This window comes from Schistocerca serialis, chromosome 3 (genome assembly GCF_023864345.2).
Source record: "Schistocerca serialis cubense isolate TAMUIC-IGC-003099 chromosome 3, iqSchSeri2.2, whole genome shotgun sequence".
Lineage (NCBI taxonomy): Eukaryota > Metazoa > Arthropoda > Insecta > Orthoptera > Acrididae > Schistocerca > Schistocerca serialis.
This window is the reverse complement of record NC_064640.1, coordinates 953777235-953802257: the sequence shown is the minus strand read 5'-3', so window position 1 is coordinate 953802257 and position 25023 is coordinate 953777235. Positions and strand designations below refer to the sequence as shown.

General features: G+C 39.2%; 1 protein-coding gene across 1 annotated transcript in view; it reads left to right on the top strand.

Moving 5' to 3' along the window:
- The window catches only part of LOC126471399 (PH-interacting protein), a 285806-nt gene that overhangs the window by 120403 nt on the left and 140380 nt on the right, over positions 1–25023 (top strand). The window contains exons 5-6 of the mRNA XM_050099524.1: positions 13153–13303; positions 23219–23317. Coding sequence (XP_049955481.1) covers positions 13153–13303; positions 23219–23317 — 250 coding nt within the window. The remainder of the gene's footprint in view (positions 1–13152; positions 13304–23218; positions 23318–25023) is intronic.

Here is a 25023-nt window from a genome sequence, read left to right as displayed (position 1 = left end):
TAGGAGCTTCGTCAGAATGGATGCGCCTTGTTTTGATAAGCTGCTGTCGATCGCACACGACGGGTTTCACACAAGAGACCTAGTAATTGAGCGAAGCTATTTCACAACAGTGCGACCGTAAAGATGCAAAACGGCTTTTACAGTCCCCACTGGTCGCGGCCGGCACAACTGATCTGACTTTTGTAGCTATTCTCTCAACACTATCCTTCCTGGTATGCTGGAACAATACAAGAGGTGCAATCAAAGTAAACACGTGCGGTACTTTCACTAATGAAGGTGATACGTACATAATAGAAAGTAAATTATCTGCATACTTACTTGAAACACACAAACTCAGTACTAACCATTTGTAGATATACCTTATTATGGTACAACGTTTCGTATGCCTAAGCACGCTTATACTGTCTTTGTTTCATTCCATTTCATTTGCTTTATTATAGTATTTATAAAAAGTTACTGAAAAAGTGTAGAATATCTCGCGCAATAGCCAAGAGAGTCCTCAAGAGCTCATGCATTTCTCGTTTGCTGACCATAAGTGAAAATGATAACAAGCAGAAATCCCGATCGAAATGCATGCGCACAAGCACCTCTTCTATTGCGCATTTACGGATCTACGGCAGAAAAGAACTGTTCCCGTTTCTCTGTGGCGGATAACCCCATAACGTATCCGTCTGCTCAGCTTCACCCGCTCTGCCGCTAGGTGGCAGGCCGTGTACACCTGACTTCTACACTTAAGGAGTGCCGTGTAATGCCAGCTTTACACAGCAACTATTTGCCAAAACTTTTCCCTTACTGTCATTTAGGGATTGAATTTACTGTACATTCACTGTGTCTGAGGAACGTATCATCGACTCCAAATGCGATTCAGTCACTCAGAAGATAGGCTTTGACATTGTGACAAAGCTACGTCAGTATTTAAACCATATTCTGTTCGTCGTAAGAATAAACCTGGTGTAAACAAACGCAAACGCTATGATTGGTCAGAAGCCGTAGCACACGTACACTGGTGTTGTTACGCTCGTGGAAGTCAGTCCTGTTTATGCATTATCTTATTACTAAGTTACGTTCCATGAAGCTTTTAAGATATCCTGATGTATCAACAGCCACCACGTTTTTCATAATCACGTTTTAGCTATGTAGTTTTTATTTCTAAAACAGTCACAGTATCAGTACTGCTGTGCTCCGACTGTCGCGCTGTTAATAAGCAGTACGAAAATAGCTGAGGCTGCTTCCTGCTCCTTAGTGAAAAACGCGTGTGGAACACTGTTGAAAAGTTTAAAGGTTGTTCTTAATGTTTTTCATAAATTTACAGAAAAAATTGGCTTTTAAGTTTTCCAAGGGACTGTATTTTTTTACTGTTGAAATACAAACTCACACTGGATGTATAGCGGAATCTGTAACCTAGTAGATTGATACTCTAAGGATCTCCGGTTCCTATCTCGCCATGGTCCCTTCTCTTTCGTTCAGTTTGAAATACCTAAATTTCGTACTTGTAAAAGTCATAATCAATTTTTTGTGAATAATGCACGTCTTCTTGTTTCTAATTAGGTATTGTACACGAAATTCCTATTTTTATTTAAAATATAACATTCTTAAGTATCCGTATTTTATGAAATTTTGTCAATAATGGTTGCTTAAATTAAGAAAATATAATTTAATTTTTAGAACAAAAATGAAAAACTAAATACTCTTGATTTGGACTATATCGATAGTGTTATACCGCAGATGTAGTCCCACACGAACCAAAATGATAGCTGTCGTAGAAACATGAAAAACAATCCGTTTCACAACATCGAGCACACAATGCAAATGCTGCATTTTTACATTCGCCACTGTACCATTACCATATGAACACAAACAGAACTGACCTGGAGCCAAGTTGAGGGACTTGTCGCGAGAAATAACGAGGCTAGCTGTCAGACGTACTGGAACTGCCGCACGCAGCTTTTTCACGTCGGCACGTCGTAAAAGAAGAAACTGCGGCTCCTAGGTGGCTTCGTGGATTCTGTTGCTGGTCGAGTTGTTATCAACGTAGCAGATCACAGTTCCAGACTTGAAATGTATTTCTCGAACTCGGATAAGGAAGGAGATTACCAGACGACTGACTGTAATTAATACCTTCAGTATTTAACAATACGGTGAAATCCCTGCAGTATGCTATTGCATCACACACAGCTCGCTCAGAAAAATTACCCTGTGTTTAAGTTAGGAATTTTTATCACTCTTGTTTGTAATTAGAATGCTGTGTTACGTGAGAACGAGATCATTTTATGCTTTCCGTCTGGTCGCCTAAGAAGCGTGCGGCAGTGCTGGAGTTTTGCCGAATATTATTTCAGTCCCTTTAAAAATTAAATAACATTCGAATCTATATTGTTACTCCGCTCGTCTCTTTAACTGCAACTGCTCACATCATTGCAGGTTAATTGGACCAGCTTGCTGGCCAGTGCCGACCAAGTTAAATGCCCTAGTAATACAGTTGTCCCGCATTATCGCTTAGTCTATGTGCGTGTGGCACAGCATAAAAAGTATCCTTATGGTCGTACTTGACGGTACTGCACACAGCTTGGCTTCCGCTCCACGTGAAACAAAATCCAATGAGATTCAAGCAAACGCGGTTTATTCTAATGATGAACACAGTATAGTTCGCGCGCAGTTTCGGTACACATTGTCACTTGCACATCTTTCCGTGCCTAATGACAACGCCACACTACAATTTTCTTCCATGACCTGCATAAATGTTTTAGGCTTAAATTCGAGAATACTCCCATTCCCGACCTCCAATACTTTCGCTGCACTCTATTTACAGTTTCAAAATGAGTCATATACCATCTTGAAAGAGCCCCGGATGTACGATATTTCCGAACCGAAGCAAAAACTTCATAGTGGCGGCCCCCCCCCCTCCCCCCACTTCTAGTGTATCAGATAGGACGTCAAAAATTTAAAAAAATTAGTTTTTCAAAAACATGTTCATTTTGTAGCGCACATCTTCCTGAAGAGTTTGATGTGTAAAACATATATGTTCAAGGAAATGTAAGACATTATCTGGTGTTAAGTGTGTCAAAGTGCAGAGCTACGCCTCTTCACATAGCATTCTTTTATCGCACACTGTTTCGCCTATTTTTTTTCCTTTTTTTTTAAGAAACACACACACACACACACACACACACACACACACACACACACACACACACACACACACACACAAATTAATACTGGGTGGGGTTATTTGTGACCAGTAGAATAAGACCTCTTCAGAAAATTAGCTAATAACTTTCTCTTTTATGTGACCTAAAATTACAGGAAACAAAACCAGTAAAGACAAGAGAGAAACAAGACAATACGCATTTTTTCAAACTTAGGTTCCAGCATGTTTTTCGCTATAGTCTTGCTACAGCTTTACACGGCATGCTTTCCTTTCTGCGAAGGAATTTACTACATCATCGAAGTTCGTCAAACGTTTTGCTACATGGAAAATCAATGTCGTTGTCTGATACTGAAAAAGCTGTTAACACGAATAGTACCCAAGGCATGTGGTTTTGTCGCTGTCCGCTAGATAAAACGAAATAAGTCTTTCTAATATTGCAGAAATTGTAACACACGCCAAATAAGCGAGACTGTTTTGGCACGAATGGTCATTTTTATGTACCTCATTTACATAAATAACACTAAAGAAAATAATTCACGAAGTACCAATATCAAATGCCTATTAGGCCTACTACAAGCAAAAAGTTGTATGTAAGAAAATAGTGTCACATTTCATTCATACGCTCTAGTTTCTCTAGTACGAGGTCGAAAAGTAGTAGTTCGAAATTTTTATATAAATTTGGAATAGTTATATACTTGTATATAATTTGTGTGATGTCCCTGTTTCTTCTCCTTCCTGGTTCTGCCACACAATCTTGTCATCATTAATTCCGCAACTATTCCCGCCACTGTCAAAACGTAGTCTCCGGTTAACGTGTCCAACCCTCCCAGAATCACTGGTTCAGTTATCCCGCGTATTTTCTCCGGTTAGGCGTTATTGTGTGCTCATACGACGCATTCTCCTTGCAGTTTCGAGAATACAACGTAAGCGGCTGCCAAGGACTGTACAACTGGTTCTTTGTAGTGTAGCGATCTGGCAAATATTTTCTACATTTCATTTTCTTGGATACACGGAGAAGATAATACGTAATCTTTCCTACCTGTTATTCCTGTTAGTCGTTTATTTCCACTCTGGTAGTCTGAATCTGGATTTCGCTAATAATTATAACAAAACTGATAATTCGAACTTCCAATCAACTACACAAACAAACAGCGAACGGCATTCACCCGTTCGGGTTTATTCGGCTCAGCTCGTGCAGCCCCGTCCCCTTTTGTCGGCGGTTATGTTTTTTGTTTCTAGATGCGACGGGGATTCCCCTGGCAGAGACATCACGTTCACTATGCACGCATTCAAAAATCAACGTACGATTCGTTCAGAAATCAACGGAGAATGCGCCCAAAAATAAACTGGGATGCTTTTCAAAATCATACTAATAATCGGTGCATCCTAGGCGCTGTGTGAACCAATGTTTCTTTTTGCTCCCTTCAAGAATATGAATTTGGCGCCTCCTGAAATTGCCGCCCAGGGCAGATACCCAATCTCTTTAAAAACTACCGCAAAGCAGCGTGTCTCAAATTTACTCCGTATCGCACAAAACTGTGAATCACAACGCTACATTTTCTATCGTTCCCGCAAACTCGAGGGAGACATTGAAAGCTCAATGAAAACTCTGTCAGTTATTGGATAATATTCCACATGTAGATTTAATAAGACGTCGTGCTCAAGGCACACGTTAATTAAACACTATTTTACAAACATGAAGGTCTTTCATCAAAAGGACATATCACATTCGGAGAAATAACTGACGAGATTTTCAGTTCAGTACATTTTGTTCCATTTTACAACGTTATTACGAGGAGTATTCATTAGTCCCCAAACATTAATACTTTCGAAAGCTCTATGTAGTAAAGCCGATAAAGATCATACCGTAGCTGCAAGCAATGCGGTATACTCGCTCCCGCAAAGCAGTATGTCATCCTTTACACCTATTTATACACCAGTCAAAATAACTAATGAATTACGCTATGTATCACATTTTATGTAAAAAGTGTAGGATGATACATAACCATATTTTTTTTAAAGAAAGGTCCATTCATCAGTATCTTTTGGATGTCCGCTGGAGAGATGAGTCGCTAAAATGAGGACATACAACTGGCGTTTGGCCGAAATCGATCGATTTGGTTGTGGTGACTGACGGATCTGTAGCGTAGCCCGTTAGGTTGAAACGTGACGATTTGGTTGTGAGTGGCGAAGCATCGTTCCGCCCAAAGATGGCGTATGTGCTTTTGAGAACCAGTGAGTTTTTCACGGTCTGTACCGGTACTGCACATCGTCGATGCAAAGGAATTGAGTTTACTGATTCGCCAACGTTAATGACAACATAGTACAACTCGATGCCACCATGAAATTCGTTAGCAGTCGCACACCATATTGTATTCCATTATATTTCGTTGTGTTCGTAAGTGCGTCAGAAGACGGCACATCATATCAAGCCAACGGCACTTTGAAGATTTATTACAGATACGTTACTCTAGGTACGATTTGTAATAATCTTCAGGTAATGATATATCGGTAGTAAAAGACTACAGGACATCTTAAGACGAAAGCTAATGTCCGAAGATACACTCATTCACCGTAGCGTAATGTATAGTGGTACGGAGTTGCGGAGGCAATTACAGTAAGTTCGCATCCTACTTCATGTCATTTTTTTTTTCAGCTTCGTGTTTGTGGACTTCCTTATTAATGTAATGGAAGTATGTTCTAAAATATTCGATGTTGTTTACAGATAAGAGTATGCAGTAATGGGTTTCTTCGATTTTGTAACTTCAGCCCGATTAAAAAAACGAAAGGTGAAATTATTGCGAGCGAAACAAGTATCAATGGCATTTGTATTCTGGCTTGTGACAAATATTTGGTATTTCGTCCGAGTATGTTGCAATTTCTGAAGATGATCATAGGCAGGAACGGAAGAAGGCAGCTTTTAAATATGAGTAGAGCTCCTTACAGGCCAAGTCACGAGGTGTGGTGCTGTTATGAACGTTACCCAGTCAGCAACTGATAGGCAGCCGCGAGAGACAGGTGCCATATACTGGGCGAGTCGAAATTCATTTTCCATAGGATGGTCTACATTGGTGAGTCAATAGCCTTGGTTCATGGGACAAAGTCGTATTGAGGGATGTGATAGGAACGATCTTTCGAAGAAAAATATGTAGAGCAAACATGCTTTCTAACATGCATACCTTAAGAGGTATGAGCACTTGTTCATTTTGAAGAGTTGCGTTTCACAGTAGTGAATATGAACAAGTGCACATAGCTCTGAAGGTATGCGCTTCAGAGCCCATGTTTACTGGATCTTTATTATTTTTTATTTATTTATTTTTTCGTCGATACTGCCACCTCTCAAGATAGTGGCTCTGAGCACTATGGGACTAAACTTGTGAGGTCATTAGTCTCCTAGAACTTAGAACTAGTTAAACCTAACTAACCTAAGGACATCACACACATCTATGCCCGAGGCAGGATTCGAACCTGCGACCGTAGCTGTCTCGCGGTTCCAGACTGCAGCGCCTAGAACCGCACGGCCACTTCGGCCAGCCTCTCAAGATATGGAAAACAAATAGCTTCCAGTGTAAGAGATTATTTTCACAGTATCGGAGATGTAGTGCTCATAGCTTTTAAGGTATGCACTTTAGACACCATGTTTACTAGCCTTTTTTGCTTAGAATGATAGTTCCTGTTATATCCCTGAATACAGCTGTGTTCTGTGGGCCGAGACTATTGAATTGTTGAAATCAACAATGGTGAATGTTGACTTTCTCCTACGGGACAGCACTTTTGACTCGCCGTGTAGTACGAATATACTGGACTGAGAAATATTCATCATTCTACTCAGAAAATCAGTCCTCCCAATTTTGCTAAGCAGGTATTTGCAATCTAGAAGTATTCTAAAGCATCTGACAGATTTCGAGCAGTTCTGCGACCCTGTCCTACGGGAGAAACAGCCTATGACCATTTGTGCTGAACAACGCATCGGTATTAGTCACTCTTTTATCACGAAAGGTGCTACGTGTTCACGTCTCGTTGAATCCACAATTTTACATTTCTCTACATTAAACCCTTTCAGACCCTCTGGCTACAATTGTGTACATTATCTTTTACTGCGTCTTTGCTACAATAAAAGTATTTTTTTTTCTTCCAAAGGAAACCTGAGGTACACATTTGTGAATGCTCAGCCCATTCATCATGTGCAAAGGCTGCCACCTGTTACGGTTGGGCGTCACTGTGAAAATATCAGCTAGTCGGTGTAGCAGTGTGCAGCATCTCGTGTATCAGATTTCAGCTGAAATAGGCGCATTTCTTACTGTGAACTTCCTGCCATTTTCATAGCAATTTATTTTCTTAATGCACTTCCCTGTCTTATATCTACATTTACGTTTAGGTAAATGTAGACACATTTAAAAACACATTTTTAAATTCGTGAAACAAATTAGTCTAGCCACATTTGTAATTTGAATCATTGCAAACCTTGGGAAGGGAAATCAGTAAATTGACATTTTGTGTGGATTTTCATTCAGTAATGTCATGTGGAATAATGCTCTGGAGTAACTCATCTTTAGTAAAGTAAGGCTTTGTTGCACAAAAACGTAAGAATAATATGTGGTGCTCACACATGATCACCTTGTAGACATCTGTTTGAGTTGGGCTCTACAGTTCGTAAGGAGCTATGATGTACATAAAGACAATACCAGAAGGAAAAAGACATTCATTACTTCACATTAAAGTTGTATTTTGCACAAAAATGGGGGTGCACAACGCTGCAACAAAAAAATTATCACTTTTCCCAGTGACACAAAGTGTCTGACAGACAGCAAAGTAAAATTTGAAAACAAAAAAGTTTTTCCTTCTGTTTCGTGGAAGAATTTCTACTATAGTAATTTGAAAAAGGTGGTGGGTAGGAATTACTAACTTCTATATTTAAAAAAAAAAAATTAAAAATAAACTTAGAAATGTTCAGGCTGTAACCATGTTTACAAATTAATCTGCATTGTGAATGTAAAATGATTAAACTCGCGCAATTATCCATGTGGCGTGAAACTAACTGACAAACCTCTAATATTGTCAGTATAAATACCCCCTTTATTGATTTGATCATTAGCGACACGAGATTTTTCACAAACTGCCTAAAGTAAATTATCGCCGTTGTATGATCGTAATGAACTGCGGAAAAACTTGAACATCTCTCACATTTTATATAATGAAATGCGAATAAATGTAGGATAATACCTATAGCAATGAGACCGAACCCAATGGTATCTGATTACATGATTATTCTAACATCTCGATTACGTCACATAGTATATGCGCAGAATTTGTATAGAGGTAATGCTGATAAGGAGCTTAAATGTCTTTGGAAGAAAGGCGATGTGCCCTTCATGGGCGTATATCAGTCATTTTCCCCCTTACTCAACGAGAATGGAATAGCGTAGAAAATCGCCTGATACCCGCCGCCATGCACTGTACCGTGGCTTGTAGAGTATATACGCGGATATAGAAGGTTCTCATGTGCAAACGTCTTTATCTGAGCGCTAACATTTTCTATAATAGATGAAACTAAATGCACGTGCCTGGTTTTCAGGAGATTACAAAATGTAAGCGTCTGAAACTGGTGCACCATACTTAAGTTTTCGCAGCCGTGGTCCCAAAACAGTGTACAAAATGTCATTTCACTGTTTGCTCCAAGATCTTCGAATTGCCGTCAGAGTTAGGGAAATAACTAAAGTTTAAACAAGTAGAACAAGCAGAACTCATTGCATAAATTGTTCATTCCAGTGCTTTTTTAATTTGTTTTTAGAAATGCTCTCATTTTGGATATTGAAATAACAAAAATGAGAGGCTGTCGTTCCGTACGGTGTCTTGCGGCCGGACGACATGACTGGCCTAGATGTAATTTTGTTGACGGGGTCATTGCGTAGAGTTACGATTAAAATCCAGAGCGAAACGTTAGGTAACTCCAAATTCTAGTATAAATTGAACGATTTAAGCAGCACACGCCAGGAAAGTTCTCAGGAGTCACGACTTAATCGACGAACATTATTATAGTTAAGCCAATTTGCACGAAATATTTTATAAGTGAAACACTCTATTAGCGAAATCAGTATCAAGATCCGTGTAGTACCGTGAGTTTAGCGTAAACATACCGACAGAAAAACATGGCAGGAGACTTTATAAGATGAAGTGATTTTGAAACTTTTTTTTCAGTTTCCAGTCCCTTCATGTTTGCATTAGAAATTTGACCACCATTCTCGACGACCTAACTGACACCGATTACATGTGACTCCTTCTTTGCCAACACCACGTTGTGCGCATGGATCTGTCGTAACGAGAATTAGCGTTAATAGATTCATCACAGTTTGTGTGTGGGTTTTTTTAATTTGCAATGCCACTTAAACAAATAAGTTGCGGCGTCTCACACTACTGGTTACCTTTCGGTAGAATAATATCACGCAGACCGGTAGAGAAATCCAATGTCTCTGACATGTCTGTCTTTTATGTAAACTTTTCCACAGGGTCATTCGTTTCAGGGCCTAGTGTCTGAATTGATGAGGATGGTTTCGTTTTTGTACTGGTTGTGAATTCTCTAAGTCGTAGATCACTTCAGCTCATCTTAAATATCGTAGGCGCGGCTGCTCAGTAAGAACTGCTTCCACGTTTACTGATCTAAAACCAACAGTAAATTTTTCCGTGTAAGACAGCTGGCGCCAAGCATTTCAAAGAATATGCGTAGCTTTTCGTTAGGCGTATATTGCTCTTGACATACGCAGTTATAGAACGGCCGACCAATTCCGTCAAATCTACACACGTCCGAGCGACTTCACTGTGCTGCTATCGCTGGTTGCGAATTGTATCTTTCGTTCATTTAGGTTATATTGTGCGAGATGTCGCATGGTATTATACAGCCGCAAGAACTGGGACTTGGCTTGGCCCTTTTAGAGCTAACAATGCCAAAAAAGTCTAGAGAAAGCTATGGGCAAACAAATGACTAATGCAAAGGAATAAATGCAGCCACTCTGTATTACTTATTAAGCCGGTATCCAACGATCGTAGGAATTATTTAAGAATGCATGAAACTGAGTGTCGTCAAACCATATTTAACGAGAAATAAACTGGCTACATTCATGAGAGAAGCTATAAGCTGCAAGGAGAGACTATTAGTTACCTTACAGTTTCTCCTCTAGCGCCCCCCCCCCCCCCCTTGCAGAAGTTACAAGGACCTCAAATCCAGTGCAGTTGGATCCCCACAATTATTATCTAAAAATGATTCCTGAAATCTGCAGCGTGATGTGTTGTTGACTAGGCAATATTGCAGTGTAAAGCAAAATGAATAAAACAAATCATCTTCATGCAAACTTTATTAAGAATAGGAGAAAGGAAAATTAATGTTAATCATCCCATCAATGTCACGATCTATAGAGACCCAGGTGAGTTGAAGAAGGATGTAGAATGAATCGACAATTTCCTTTTTTTTTTTTTAAAGGAACCATCCCATAAATGATTCAAGAAAACCATGGAAAACATAGATCAGGATGGCCAGATAGAATTCCAAATAAGAGTTCAGTGTTTTCCTACCATGCCATCTCGCTGGCTGATGAAAATAGATAATACAGCAAGCAAATAACAATATATTTCTCAAAACAGGTTCTTTCCAAAGTTCTTTAACACCAGACTCCTGATAGTAAATTAACTAAATACTTTCATAGTAATAATTAAGCACGTGAAATTTTTTTTTCCAGTATAACATGTGTCCATGTTGTTTAAGTGACAAAGCTGGAGAGTACATGTCAGATGAGTTAAATTGTGAGCAGAGCAGATGCACTGCTAGGTAACAATAATATGTAATCCATTTGAAAACCTAAGAGGACAGTCATCCTGAGAAATCTGCTTCCGAATAACATGCATTTACTTGTTACATCACACCATTAAAACATCTATTTCCAGCTCACACACACACACACACACACACACACACACACACACACACACACACACTACTGTGTAAAAACTAAAAAAATAAAAAGAACCCTTAGGAGTATACAGATTAAGTTTCTATGCTGTCTTTGTCATATGTTAGTGATGATGATCCAAATCATCTTCTTGATGAGATCTACATAACATGATGAATACACGAATGAATGAACAAGCAATTGGAGTCAGCACACTAAGTGCCTGCAACCTGCACAGCAGTCATTTAAATTAGATGTACTTTTCATTCCAGTAGATCTGTACTGAAGAGATCCTCTGTGATGTTGAACATGTCAGAAAACAAGCATACACGGTAAATATTTGTAAAGAGAAAAAGATTTTGCTAATATATGTTCCATAGATCCAAAGTGAAATGGTCCATAAGGTTGAGGAATAAGTCAAAAATCTGAAACACATTTTCATTTAAAACGTAATGACCTACCTGTAACAAAATGGGTATATATTCAGTAAACTGAGGTGCATATGATAATTCTCAGGCTACTGTAGCATCATCAAAAAGAAAAATTATTTTACAATGCTTACTGGTTTTTACATTGGACACATCGCAGCACTGAATTTATACAGAAGTCAGATTGAAAGTAATACTCATTTTATATTATTAGTAACAAATACAAATAAATTGATTCTGGTAGGAAGTTCGTGATTTAAGCCGTGGTGGAGCAAGTAATCTCACCAGTTTGCAACACTCGTCTATCATCCACCCAATGTATGACGCTTGATGGAAAGTAAATGGAATGTTAGAGTCATTTCCCTCCTTTCCTTTTCTATTTCTGGATGGTGCTGTGGAAGAAAGATTGTCAATAGTCCTCTGCATGCACTTATATTTGTTTAATTTTTTCCCTCTAGATCAGTCTGAGATATATACTGGAGGAACTAGTATGTTTCTTGACTTTTACTATGAAGTTGGATCTATGAATTTTAAGAGTATAGCTCTCCAGATGTATATTACAACATATTGCATGGCAATATGTCACTGACACATATTTCCAACTAAATTAATTTAGTATTTGATAACAAGCATGTCATACAGTTTTGTGTGAGAGCCATCTGGAAGTCTTGAGAAAGAATGTTTTTTGCTCCATTGTCACATTACTGTGGCATCTAATCTTTTGATATAATATTACATGCTGATCTACATATGTATTGTGTAAGCCACTGCACAGAACACAGCAGAGTACACTTTGTTTCTGTATTAGTCACTTGTTTTACTCTCTTTGCTCATGCATACGCAGCAGAGGTGGGGAGTGACTTCAATTACAACAGTGTGTGTATTTTATAAGTGGTGAAAAGACCTCTATTGTCATACCCTACACAGCATTCTTTTGTATTTTTTAGACATGCCCTTGTAATAGTAATTGCTTTTGTGTGAAACCTTTCTACAGTTACAGTTTCAGTTTGAATTCAGGTTTGTGCCTTGAATGAGAACATTGACATTTGTGGGTTTTTCACCTTTCGTAGCCTTAGTGTTCCACTGTTTCAAAAAAATCAGACATTAACATAAACCCTTCATACATATATCTGAATAACCAGCTCACCTTGTTTTTCTCCTTGCTTTCGTTCACTTACATAATTTTGTGAATTGTACACAAGGAGAAATTAGTATTATATATTCTTTCTTCATGCCTTACTTTATTGTAAAAAAAATTGAAGTATCCATTTATGTGGTCTGAGAGTCTTGATAGTATAAAACATTACACAAAAACACAAATATTTTTGTAGTATTTATAAGAATATCCAAATTGGATGCATTTCAAGGCATCAATCAACTGATAGCTTACTGTTTTCATTATTTCATTGTTCAGGCTTTGTAGTTTTACCAGTCAAATATTTTTATTACCAGTGTCTCTGAATTATTAGTATCTCTATTGCCTTTCCATACTGTGATGAACTTAACAACAAAAATATCTTTGGTCACCAGCGAGAGTGTAAGTGTGGACAGAATGATTACAACTGTGGGACACTATGAGCAAAAAATTTTGTCTTGAAAGAAGTAAAGATACGTAATTGTAATCTCATTTGTATTTTAGGAGCGGAAGTATCCACACATTGGGCCAAATCATCTACTCGAAGTGTGCAGAAGACTCGGCCCATTGTTGGACCAGGAACTGAAGCCAAGTTTACCAGGACTAACATCCCTGCTTGGCGCAGGACGACAGTCTTTACTTAGAACTCAAAAAGGTAAGCTTTTTTTAAAACAAAATTAACAAACATTATTTTGGGAATAGGTGAAATATCTTCTGATACACTAGTACCATGAAGCAGAGAGAACAAACACAATTCAGAAAATTATGCTACTGTACAACTTGAGATATTTTTATTTATTCTGGAAACATATTAACAAAAGCGTATTTCTGAGGATTAGCACTGAATTCAACCTAACTTGATTACAATATTATAAACAAACACATTTACACTCGTGTGGGATGAAGGTGGCCACACACAAATTTTAATGCTTAAGAAGTAAATAGAAACAATGGGGTTTCATTTTATTTTCACACTAACAAGGGGAAGGCCTCAGACATGGCCAACCGATTCGGCTCAGATTTGGCAGGTCGCTTGTGTACAAACTAAAATGAAGGAATCTAAGATATTTTGGGTCAACACCCCCACGTTTTTGAGAAAATCACCCCTAAAGGTTATGACGAGCGATCGACTCAAAGTTGGCGGGATCGATAGATAATTGTAAATAGAGCATTTTTCATCATCAGGTATGGGGTCCGAAAATGCATACTTTTCCAGAAATCGAGGTAAGAAACTTTTACAACTGCCGCTTCTGTACCCACATGGTCAACGCTTTTCGCCAACAGTGCATGCCGGCATGGTAGCTCAGCGTGTTCGGTCAGAGAGCTGGTTAGCCTCTGTAATAAAAAAAAAACTGAGTGGAAGGATCAACAAACGAATTTGACTTGATGTCATAGACGTGGTGCACCACTAGCTGCTACTTAATAACTTACTTCATCACAGTGAAGTGGTAGCATGGAAAACTAGAGTTGCTAATGAAGAGAGAACATGAAGTTTCAAGGAAACCTTGTTGTTGTTATGGTCTTCAGTCCTGAGACTGGTTTGATGCAGCTCTCCATGCTACTCTATCCTGTGCAAGCTTCTTCATCTCCCAGTACTTATTGCAACCTACATCCTTCTGAATCTGCTTAGTGTATTCATCTCTTGGTCTACCTCTACAATTTTTACCCTCCATGCTACCCTCCAATGCTAAATTTGTGATCCCTCGATGCCTCAGAACATGTCCTACCAACCAATCCCTTCTTCTAGTCAACTTGTGCCACAAACTCCTCTTCTCCCCAATTCTATTCAGTACCTCCTCATTAGTTATGTGATTTACCCATCTAATCTTCAGCATTCTTCTGTAGCACCACATTTCGAAAGCTTCTATTCTCTTCTTGTCCAAACTATTTATTGTCCACGTTTCACTTCCATACGTGGCTACACTCCATACAAATACTTTCAGAAACGACTTCCTGACACTTAAATCTATACTCGATGTTAACAAATTTCTCTTCTTCAGAAACGCTTTCCTTGCCATTGCCAGTCTACATTTTATATCCTCTCTACTTCGACCATCATCAGTTATTTTGCTCCCCAAATAGCAAAACTCCTTTACTACTTTAAGTGTCTCATTTCCTAATCTAATTCCCTCAGCATCGCCCGACTTAATTCGACTACATTCCATTATCCTCATTTTGCTTTTGTTGATGTTCATCTTATATCCTGCTTTCAAGACACTGTCCATTCCGTTCAACTGCTCTTCCAAGTCCTTTGCTGTCTCTGACAGAATTACAATGTCATCGGCGAGCCTCAATGATTTTATTTCTTCTCCATGGATTTTAATACCTACTCCGAATTTTTCTTTCGTTTCCTTTACTGCTTGCTCAATATACAGATTGAATAACATCGGGGAGAGGCTACAACCCTGTCTCACTCCCTTCCCAACCGCTGCTTCCCTTTCATGCCCCTCGACTCTTATAACTGCCATATGGTTTCTGTACAAATTGTAAATAGCCTTTTGCTCCCTGTATTTTACCCCTGCCTCCTTTAGAATTTGAAAGAGAGTATTCCAGTCAACATTGTCAAAAGCTTTCTCTATTTCTACAAATGCTAGAAATTTAGGTTTTCCTTTCCTTAATCTATTTTCTAAGATAAGTCGTAGGGTCAGTATTGCCTCACGTGTTCCAACATTTCTACGGAATCCAAACTGATCTTCACCGAGGTCGGCCTCTACCAGTTTTTCCATTCGTCTGTAAAGAATTCGTCTTAGTATTTTGCAGCTGTGACATATTAAACTGATAGTTCGGTAATTTTCACATCTATCAACACCTGCTTTCTTTGGGATTGGAATTATTATATTCTTCTTGAAGTCTTAGGGTATTGCACCTGTCCCATACATCTTGCTCACCAGATGGTAGAGTTTTGTCAGGACTGGCTCTCCCAAGGCCGTCAGTAGTTCCAATGGAATGTTGTCTACTCCCGGGGCCTTGTTTCGACTCAGGTCTTTCAGTGCTCTATCAAACTCTACACGCAGTATCATATCTCCCATTTCATCTTCATCTACACCCTCTTCCATTTCCATAATATTGTCCTCAATTACATCGCCCTTGTATAGACCTTATATATACTCCTTCCACCCTTCTGCTTTCCCTTCTTTGCTTAGAACTGGTTTCCACCTGAGCTCTTGATATTCGTAAAAGTGGCTCTCTTTTCTCCAAAGGTCCCTTTAATTTTTCTGTAGGCATATCTATCTTACCCCTAGTGAGATAAGCCTCTACATCCTTACATTTGTCCTCTAGCCATCCCTGCTTAGCCATTTTGCACTTCCTGTCGATCTCATTTTTGAGACGTTTGTATTCCTTTTTGGCTGCTTCATTTACTGCGTTTTTATATTTTCCACTTTCATCAATTAAATTCAATATTTCTTCTGTTACCCAAGAATTTCTACTAGCCCTCATCTTTTTACCTACTTGATCCTCTGCTGCCTTCACTACTTCATCCCTCAGAGCTACCCATTCTTCTTCTACTGTATTTCTTTCCCCCATTCCTGTCAATTGTTCCCTTATCCTCTCCCTGAAACTCTGTACAACCTCTGGTTCTTTCAGCTTATCCAGGTCCCATCTCCTTAAATTCCCACCTTTTTGCAGTTTCTTCAATTTTAATCTACAGTTCATAACCAATAGATTGTGGTCAGAATCCACATCTGCCCCTGGAAATGTCTTACAATTTAAAACCTGGTTCCTAAATCTCTGTCTTACCATTATATAATCTATCTGGTACCTTATAGTATTGCCAGGATTCTTCCAGGTATACAACCTTCTTTTACGATTCTTGAATCAAGTGTTAACTATGATTAAGTTATGCTCTGTGCAAAATTCTACAAGGTGGCTTCCTCTTTCATTTCTTCCCCCCAATCCATATTCACCCACTATGTTTCCTTCTCTCCCTTTTCCTACTCTCAAATTCCAGTCACCCATGACTATTAAATTTTCGTCTCCCTTAACTACCTGAATAATTTCTTTTATATCATCATACATTTCTTCAATTTCTTCATCATCTGCAGAGCTAGTTGGCATACAAACTTGTACTACTGTAGTAGGCATGGGCTTCGTGTCTATCTTGGCCACAATAATGCGTTCACTATGCTGTTTGTAGTAGCTTACCTGCACTCCTATTTTTTTATTCATTATTAAACCTACTCCTGCATTACCCCTATTTGATTTTGTATTTATAACCCCGTATTCACCTGACCAAAAGTCTTGTTCCTCCTGCCACCGAACTTCACTAATTCCCACTATATCTAACTTTAACCTATCCATTTCCCTTTCTAAATTTTCTGACCTACCTGCCCGATTAAGCGATCTGACATTCCACGCTCCGATCCATAGAACGCCAGTTTTCTTACTCCTGATAACGACGTCCTCCTGAGTAGTACCTGCCCGGAGATCCGAATAGGGGACTATTTTATCTCCAGAATATTTTACCCAAAAATACGCCGTTTTGGTTAGTGTTGCAGGGCCAGATCAGTCAATCATACAGACTGTTGCCCCTGCGACTACTGAAAAGGCTGCTGCCCCTCTTCAGGAACCACACGTTTGTGTGGCCTCTCAACAGATACCCCTCCGTTGCGGTTGCACCTACGGTACGGCCATCTGTATCGCTGAGGCACGCAAGCCTCCCCACCAGTGGCAAGGTCCGTGGTTCATGGGGGTGGAAGGAAGCCTTACAAGAATCTTATTTAAAGGGTGCAAATAATGTGATAGAGACTCACAAGGGGATACCACGACATTTGGAACATAATGGATTTACTTCAGACTTCGAACACCTTTAGTAGTCCATTAGGACAGCATAATAAGCAAGTTGTAAGGCATACTACTTGAGCAATTTTGTGAAAATTGAAAGAGAAGTTTTGTGCATCGAATATGTACCAGTGCATTGGGACTCAGCATTCGAGTTGGCAGCAATCAAGGGGTTAGCGTTCAAGCTCTGTAATTGGCAGATTGCTGGATTGAGTCCGAATCTTTTTTAATGTATGTTTTTTCCAATGCCGATCATATTATTTATAGAAAGTTCTGGTTGAGAATAACAAATTATTTAGAAATAAAGGAGATGACTCACCAATGACAGAATCACTGCGTCATCAACAGGTACACAAGCAAAAAGTACAGCACAGTACAGTACAGTACAGTACAGTAAAGTGCAGGGTGGGGGTGGGATGAAGGGTGAAGGGAGGTGAGAGTCAGGAATGGGATTTGGAGGGGGGGGGGGTAGCTTTATGTGGCTCATCGGAGAGTGGGGAGCTGTCTGTGGGCTAGCTAGGGGTGCGTGTAGAGGGGGCACGTGGCAGTCTGTGAAGTCGCATGCCCAGCCGTCTGTCACCTGTCCCTCTATCTGCATGCCTAGCTAGCCCGCAGACGGCACCCCACTCTCCCATGAGCCGCTAGACACTTCCCCTCAACCCCCTCCCTTCCTCCCGCTGCTCTCCACCCCACACTGCACCCCCACCCCACCCCACCCTGCACCTCCATCCCACCCTGAATCCCCACCCCACCCAGCAACCCCACCCCACCCAGCAACCCCACCTCACCCCAGCCAGGAAAGAGCTGACAGTTGACTGAGCACAACGTAAAGTGTCAGTCGCGCGTGCATGTGTGTTTTTCTCCTACAAGCTTGAGAAAGGAATTTCATTCCAAAAGCTAGCAAAGCAAAGCTCTCTACCTTTTGTTTGTGTACCTGTCGACGATGCAGCGCTCCTGCCTCTTGGTGAGCTGCCTCCTTTATTCTTAAATAATTGTTCATATTATTTATTATAAATGACATTTGAAAGGCAATGTTATGGAAAAAAACACTGTATTTGCATGAATATTTATTGAGTTTGCAGCAGGCTTCCATTTCTACCGTTTGGCCACCTGTCTGAGCCGTGCAATGTCCAGATTTGTGGGGCATTCAAACGTGACAGTGCTCCAATGTTAGACTGCACAGGAACGTGAGGGCAGACATACTCGTCATCCAGGAGCCGGTTGACCACATCTGACAACTACAAGGGAGGATTGCTGTATTGTGCTCTGAGCACATTATAATGACTTCACATCTGTGCCTTCCACCCAAGAACAACTAATGGGCTTTATGCGATATTCTGTGTCATATCTCACCATTAGTTGGAAACTAGCAGCACCGGGATGAGGAAATTACTTTCCCATTTGTAGGGTGACATTATTGCCATGACACAAACTACCGCATTTGGAATGGTGCTGTGATCAGGAAGCACCTGTCGACGAGTGACATTACACTGTGTTTAGTGATGAATTGCGGTTCTGAACTACTCCAGATTACCATTGTCAGTGTGGTGGTGGACTGGAGAGAAATCCCATTCTTCCAGTGTTTTGGAGAGGCACAGCAATGTTATTTCTGGCATCATGGTGTGGGGAGCCATTGGGTATGACTTCAGGTCATGGCTGGTAATAATTGAGGGAACCCTGATGCCATGACTTTATGCCACGGATATCCTGTTACCTCTCGTGTGGCAGTATTGTAGGGCTACTTTTAAATGGACAACACTCATCTACACATGGGTGTGTGTCTGTATGAACTGTCTTTGTAATGTTGAGGTAATACCATGGCCAGCAAGTTTCCCAGATTTGTCCCCAACAGAACATATTTGAGACCAGGTCAGATTATAAACTTTGTACCAGTGCAAGTATACGGGATATCAAGGATCAATTAATCAGGTATAACAAATGTGGGTCATCTTGTCTCAGGAGAGGATACAACAGCTTTATGATACACTTCCCAACTGAATCAGTGCATGTATTGATGCCGGAGGAGGTGCAGGTCATACTGGCACGCCATGTTTCGTGTAGGATAAAAGATGTACTTTCAGGAATTGGCAACACCTAAATCATACGAAGACAGCTGTCCAACAAGTAAATACAGTTACCGCCTGTCAAATGGACGAGACGATAGCTGTAGCCGCAATGCTCCCATCATTGCTACAACCCAGGAGAGCAGCGTATTCTCTATAGACCATGACCAACACTGTTTTCAGGAAACAACAGCAGGTCCTCATGCATCGACATGCAACAATCCTAATCTTATTCCTACAACACTTCTGCAATACAGGGTGTTACAAAAAGGTATGGCCAAACTTTCAGGAAACATTCCTCACACACAAATAAAGAAAAGATGTTATGTGGACATGTGTCCGGAAACGCTTAATTTCCATTTTAGAGCTCATTTTAGTTTCGTCAGTATGTACTGTACTTCCTCGATTCACCACCAGTTGGCCCAATTGAAGGAAGGTAATGTTGACTTCGGTGCTTGTGTTGACATGCGACTCATTGCTCATCAAGCACATTAGTACATAGCATCAACAGCTTAGTGTTCATCACGAACGTGGTTTTGCAGTCAGTGCAATGTTTACAAATGTGGAGTTGGCAGATGCCCATTTGATGTATGGATTAGCACGAGGCAATAGCCGTGGTGCGGTATGTTTGTATCGAGACAGATTTCCAGAACGAAGGTGTCCCGACAGGAAGACGTTCGAAGCAATTGATCGGCGTCTTAGGGAGCACGGAACATTCCAGCCTATGACTCGCGACTGGGGAAGACCTAGAACGACGAGGACACCTCCAATGGACGAGGCAATTCTTCGTGCAGTTGACAATAACCCTAATGTCAGCATCAGAGAAGTTGCTGCTCTACAAGATAACGTTGACCAAGTCACTGCATGGAGAGTGCTACAGGAGAACCAGTTGTTTCCGTACCATGTACAGCGTGTGCAGGCATTATCAGCAGCTGATTGGCCTCCACGGATACACTTCTGCAAATGGTTCATCCAACAATGTGTCAATCCTCATTTCAGTACAAATGTTCTGTTTACGGATGAGGCTTCATTCCAACATGATCAAATTGTAAATTTTCACAATCAACATGTGTGGGCTGACGAGAATCCGCACGCAATTGTGCAACACGTCATCAACACAGATTTTCTGTGAACGTTTGGGCAGACATTGTTGGTGATGTCTTGATTGGGCCCCATTTTCTTCCACCTACGCTCAATGGAGCACGTTATCATGATTTCATACAGGATACTCTACCTGTGCTGCTAGAACATGTGCCTTTACAAGTATGACACAACATGGGGTTCATGCACTATGGAGCTCCAGCACATTTCAGTCGAAGTATTCGTACGCTTCTCAACAACAGATTCGGTGACCGATGGATTGGTAGAGGCGGACCAATTCCATGGCTTCCACGCTCTCCTGACCTCAACCCTCTTGACTTTCATTTATGGGGGCATTTGAAAGCTCTTGTCTACGCAACCCTGGTACCAAATGTAGAGACTCTTCGTGCTCGTATTGTGGATGGCTGTGATACAGTACGCCATTCTCCAGGGCTGCATCAGCGCATCAGGGATTCCATGCGATGTAGGGTGGATGCATGTATCCTCGCTAACGGAGGACATTTTGAACATTTCCTGTAACAAAGTGTTTGAAGCCACACTGGTACGTTCTGTTGCTATGTGTTTCCATTCCATGATTAATGTGATTTGAAGAGAAGTAATATAATGAGCTCTAACATGGAAAGTAAATGTTTCCAGACACATGTCCATGTAACATATTTTCTTTCTTTGTATGTGAGGAATGTTTCCTGAAAGTTTGGCCGTACCTTTTTGTAACATCCTGTATAATGAAAGAGCAAATATTGCCTCACATTTGACTGCCCAATACGTTAATGATGTCAGTGTTTCTTACATCTAAGTAAAGTCTGTGATAACAGAAACTCTTGTAGAATTTATTTACAATGCTGTCTCAACAATTCACAAGTAGCATATTGATAATAAGGTATGTTATTAATTAAATGAAACAGTCTTCAGAAAATCTGCAGATTTACTTACAAGCACTTCTAGTATATAGTTTTTTATGGACTAAAGCACTTAGCTATTTAACAACTCTCAGTTGAAATGGCACTGAGCGGAACAAAAGCCACATTGAGGATCCACTTCTCATCATTGTTGATACCATTAGAGATGGATCATCCTCTTTGTTAGGCAGAAATGGGGAAAGAAGCAACCATGCTCTGTGATGAGAGTCCAGAGTTTTAACCATTCCATGACTTTACCGTATCTGAGAGGAAAGAACTTTTGCAGCAGCAGTCAGTATGAATACTCAAACATGATATACTTTAGTTAACAGTAAAATTATAACTCTATTACAAAACTGCCAGCAAATGAATAACAAAAGTATAGTATTACTGCATCTTAATATTTATGTTTTCCCCAAGTTATTTTTTAAATGAAAGTTTAGATAAGTGTTAACAAACTCCAACTGACATAAGGAAACTACATAGCACTATGAGATTTCAAGTGAACTTCATTTAATTTTCCCCTAAATGTTTGGGCAGAACCACATCCTAATTTGGTTTTTGGTACAGGATAAGTCCGTCTTATGGTGAATGTAAGTTTTGTACTACACATTATTTTCTTTTACTGTGTGCAGTGATGGACTAGTGAATGTTGTATTTATATCTGGGAAAGCTTCGTTCCATTTGAGTGCTGGAATTATTTCCTCAATGTGGCCATGTCTTAACTTCTTTTCCATCCATATTCAAATTGATTTTGTTTTCCTGGTCTAAAATCTGTCCTGTTGATAGGTTTTTAAGTCCTGTGTCATTTCCCATTACACTTTTAAGACAGTTTCATACAAATCAGTTACATCATGCTGCAGAAATGAATGTATTAACACACAGACCTCATTTCTGAAATTTGGTTTTAGTTCATTGGTGACCATATTCATCCACAATAGAATTCATTACTCATTATTCTTTTTGAAGAGCTGGCTGCCAGAAACTCCTAACAGATTAAAGCTGATGGCTGCACTGGGACTTCAACCCAAATCCTTTCCTTTACAGGCACTTCTGTTATTACCAGAGCTATCCAGGTACAACAGAGTTAATTGATGAGCAGTGGTTAAGACTATAATACCACATTCAGGAGGAGACTGATTCAAATATCTGGACAATCATACAGATTTGAGTTTTTGGTGGGTTCTGGAAAACATTTAAGCTGAATGCTGGGATAGTAAATTAATATTTTACTTCAGGATTAATTTTTATTTCATCAAAAAAGTGTAGAATAAGTAATAATATTCTACATTGAAATACAGAATAGAACAGAAAGGAAACTGAATAAAATACAACATGCCAGTGAGATGTCTGATAATGAAATAATGTCTACCCACAGCCTTAATTGAGTCTAGTACCACTGTAGGGATGACAGTGGGAGTCACTTTAGTTTGTATCTTAAATGAATTGTGTTGATAATACTATTTTTTAGTTCCATGTAAACTTCTTTCTGTAGATCAGGTCATATCTGAATAAGCGCTATTTATCTATTGATTCCCGTGTTGATGTGGTGTGAAATCCTAACCGAAAGGAAGGGGGGAGGGGGGAGAAATGGGAATTAAGGTGAGTAGAGAAAAAATATTTGCTCTGCCAACAATGTAGGGGATAGATATTCCACTATGAATGCTTTGTTAGTTTTAAAAATAAAGAAGGAAATGCGCATGTTTATTCATTTTTTTTCATTTTCAGATCACTGTGCTCACAATTTATCTATTGTTGATTATGCAGTTAGGATAAGAGGATGCCCTCTGATTGATCCTGCTGGTGTGAACAGGCAGCATAACTTAGGTGAGTAAAAGTAATATTGAAAGCCATATTTTGTTTTTCCCTAAGAGAAAGATGGGGGTGAGGAGTGATCATGCATGGAAGACTAGCTTCAAAATTGATTTTCTTTACTCTCCATCTGGTCTTGCATTGGCATGTGTCTTGTGTATCAGGTAAATAAAATCAAACACTAATTGCTAAAACAGGTAGAATTAAGTAGTTGCCAATGGTAAAAGGGGCAGATATATAAGATGTAACATTATTTTGTGAATAGTAAATTAAAGTAATATAAACATAAGATGAATAATTATCACCTTTGTAAATGATGATACCTGTATAAATACTATTCATATTTAGTAGAAAATAATAATAATATTCATTGCTTAATATTTCTAAAATAAATGGTGATTGCTATAAGTATGCACTAATGACTGATCCACATAGTTAATTTCCCAACATTTCAGGAGAGCAGCAGTTTTTACAACTTTCTGAAAAGTAAATATATCATGTTATGAGTAATAGGTTTTAAGCTTAAAGAGATTTAAAATAAGGATTTTTGTTAACACTGGAAGTCTAACTGAATATTAATAAGGTGCCACTGTTATGATATGCACAATCATTTTAATAATTAACCTTAAAGCAACATACTTACATGTTGTGAATGCTGGTAAACTAAATTTGTAAAAGTGTTTGTTTACTTGGAAATACCGACTTAAGCCCAAGTCATTTATAAACACATAGAAAATCCTTAAGCTGCAGATGCCAGCAGTAATGGGTTATGTATGAGCACAATACACATTTGATTTGTAGAGTGGTTGGCATTTAAAACAGAATAATGGCTCATTAATATGACTTGGAAAGTTATATTTCAGCCCAAGTCACATTATAGATTGTTGTAAACATCTGCCATACTATCTCATGAATATTTAAAGTGCTGCATTATGAATTCTTTAAAAGAAACCTCATATAATGTTGTTAATTTGTGGTTCATTATTGCTGTTAATAATACATTGATGAAAGCAGCAGTTTTCTGACAGTTATAGATAGTAAATCTGAAAAATACACATTGAAAGCCATTACGCTACAGAATGAGAACAAGATGGAAATAAGAAGATGGAGTGAACTGTCAGTCCATTCTTGTCTGTTTCTCTTCTACAAATTCAGTGCTGGAAAAGAACAATGTAATTTAATAGCAGTTAATATATATGACTACACAAATGCTGAGGAAGTACACATATTCTTAGTGTTGATTACTATAATGAGTCTAGTTTAAAAGCGACTAAAGATTTTCAGTGTGGAGTCAGAACAAAAAGTATGTATGCACATTTTGATTTGTTCATGGAGTGTAAGTTGACCACAACAGCATGAATTCTGTTGTTACAGAAGTTGAGTGTATGCACACTTTCTGTTTCAGTATTGTTCTTTTGGGATTGTGATTGTATCATGACATTTGAATATAACAATTTGGGCACACTGGAGATGGTGGTGTATGCTATTTATCTGTATTGTAATATATAGAAATCTGCATTGGTACAAGATAAATAGTATACATTGTCAGTCTGATGATAGCCACATGCAATAGTGGTGAAAATATGACTCTTACATACTGATGTAGTCTCAGAACCAGAAGAATGTTGTGCGTGTGGACACTCACTTTTTTAATTTCAAATTGCATAGAGACTGCTCAGTGAACTTAGTATCGAGTTTTGTTTCATACTATGTAGATGCTT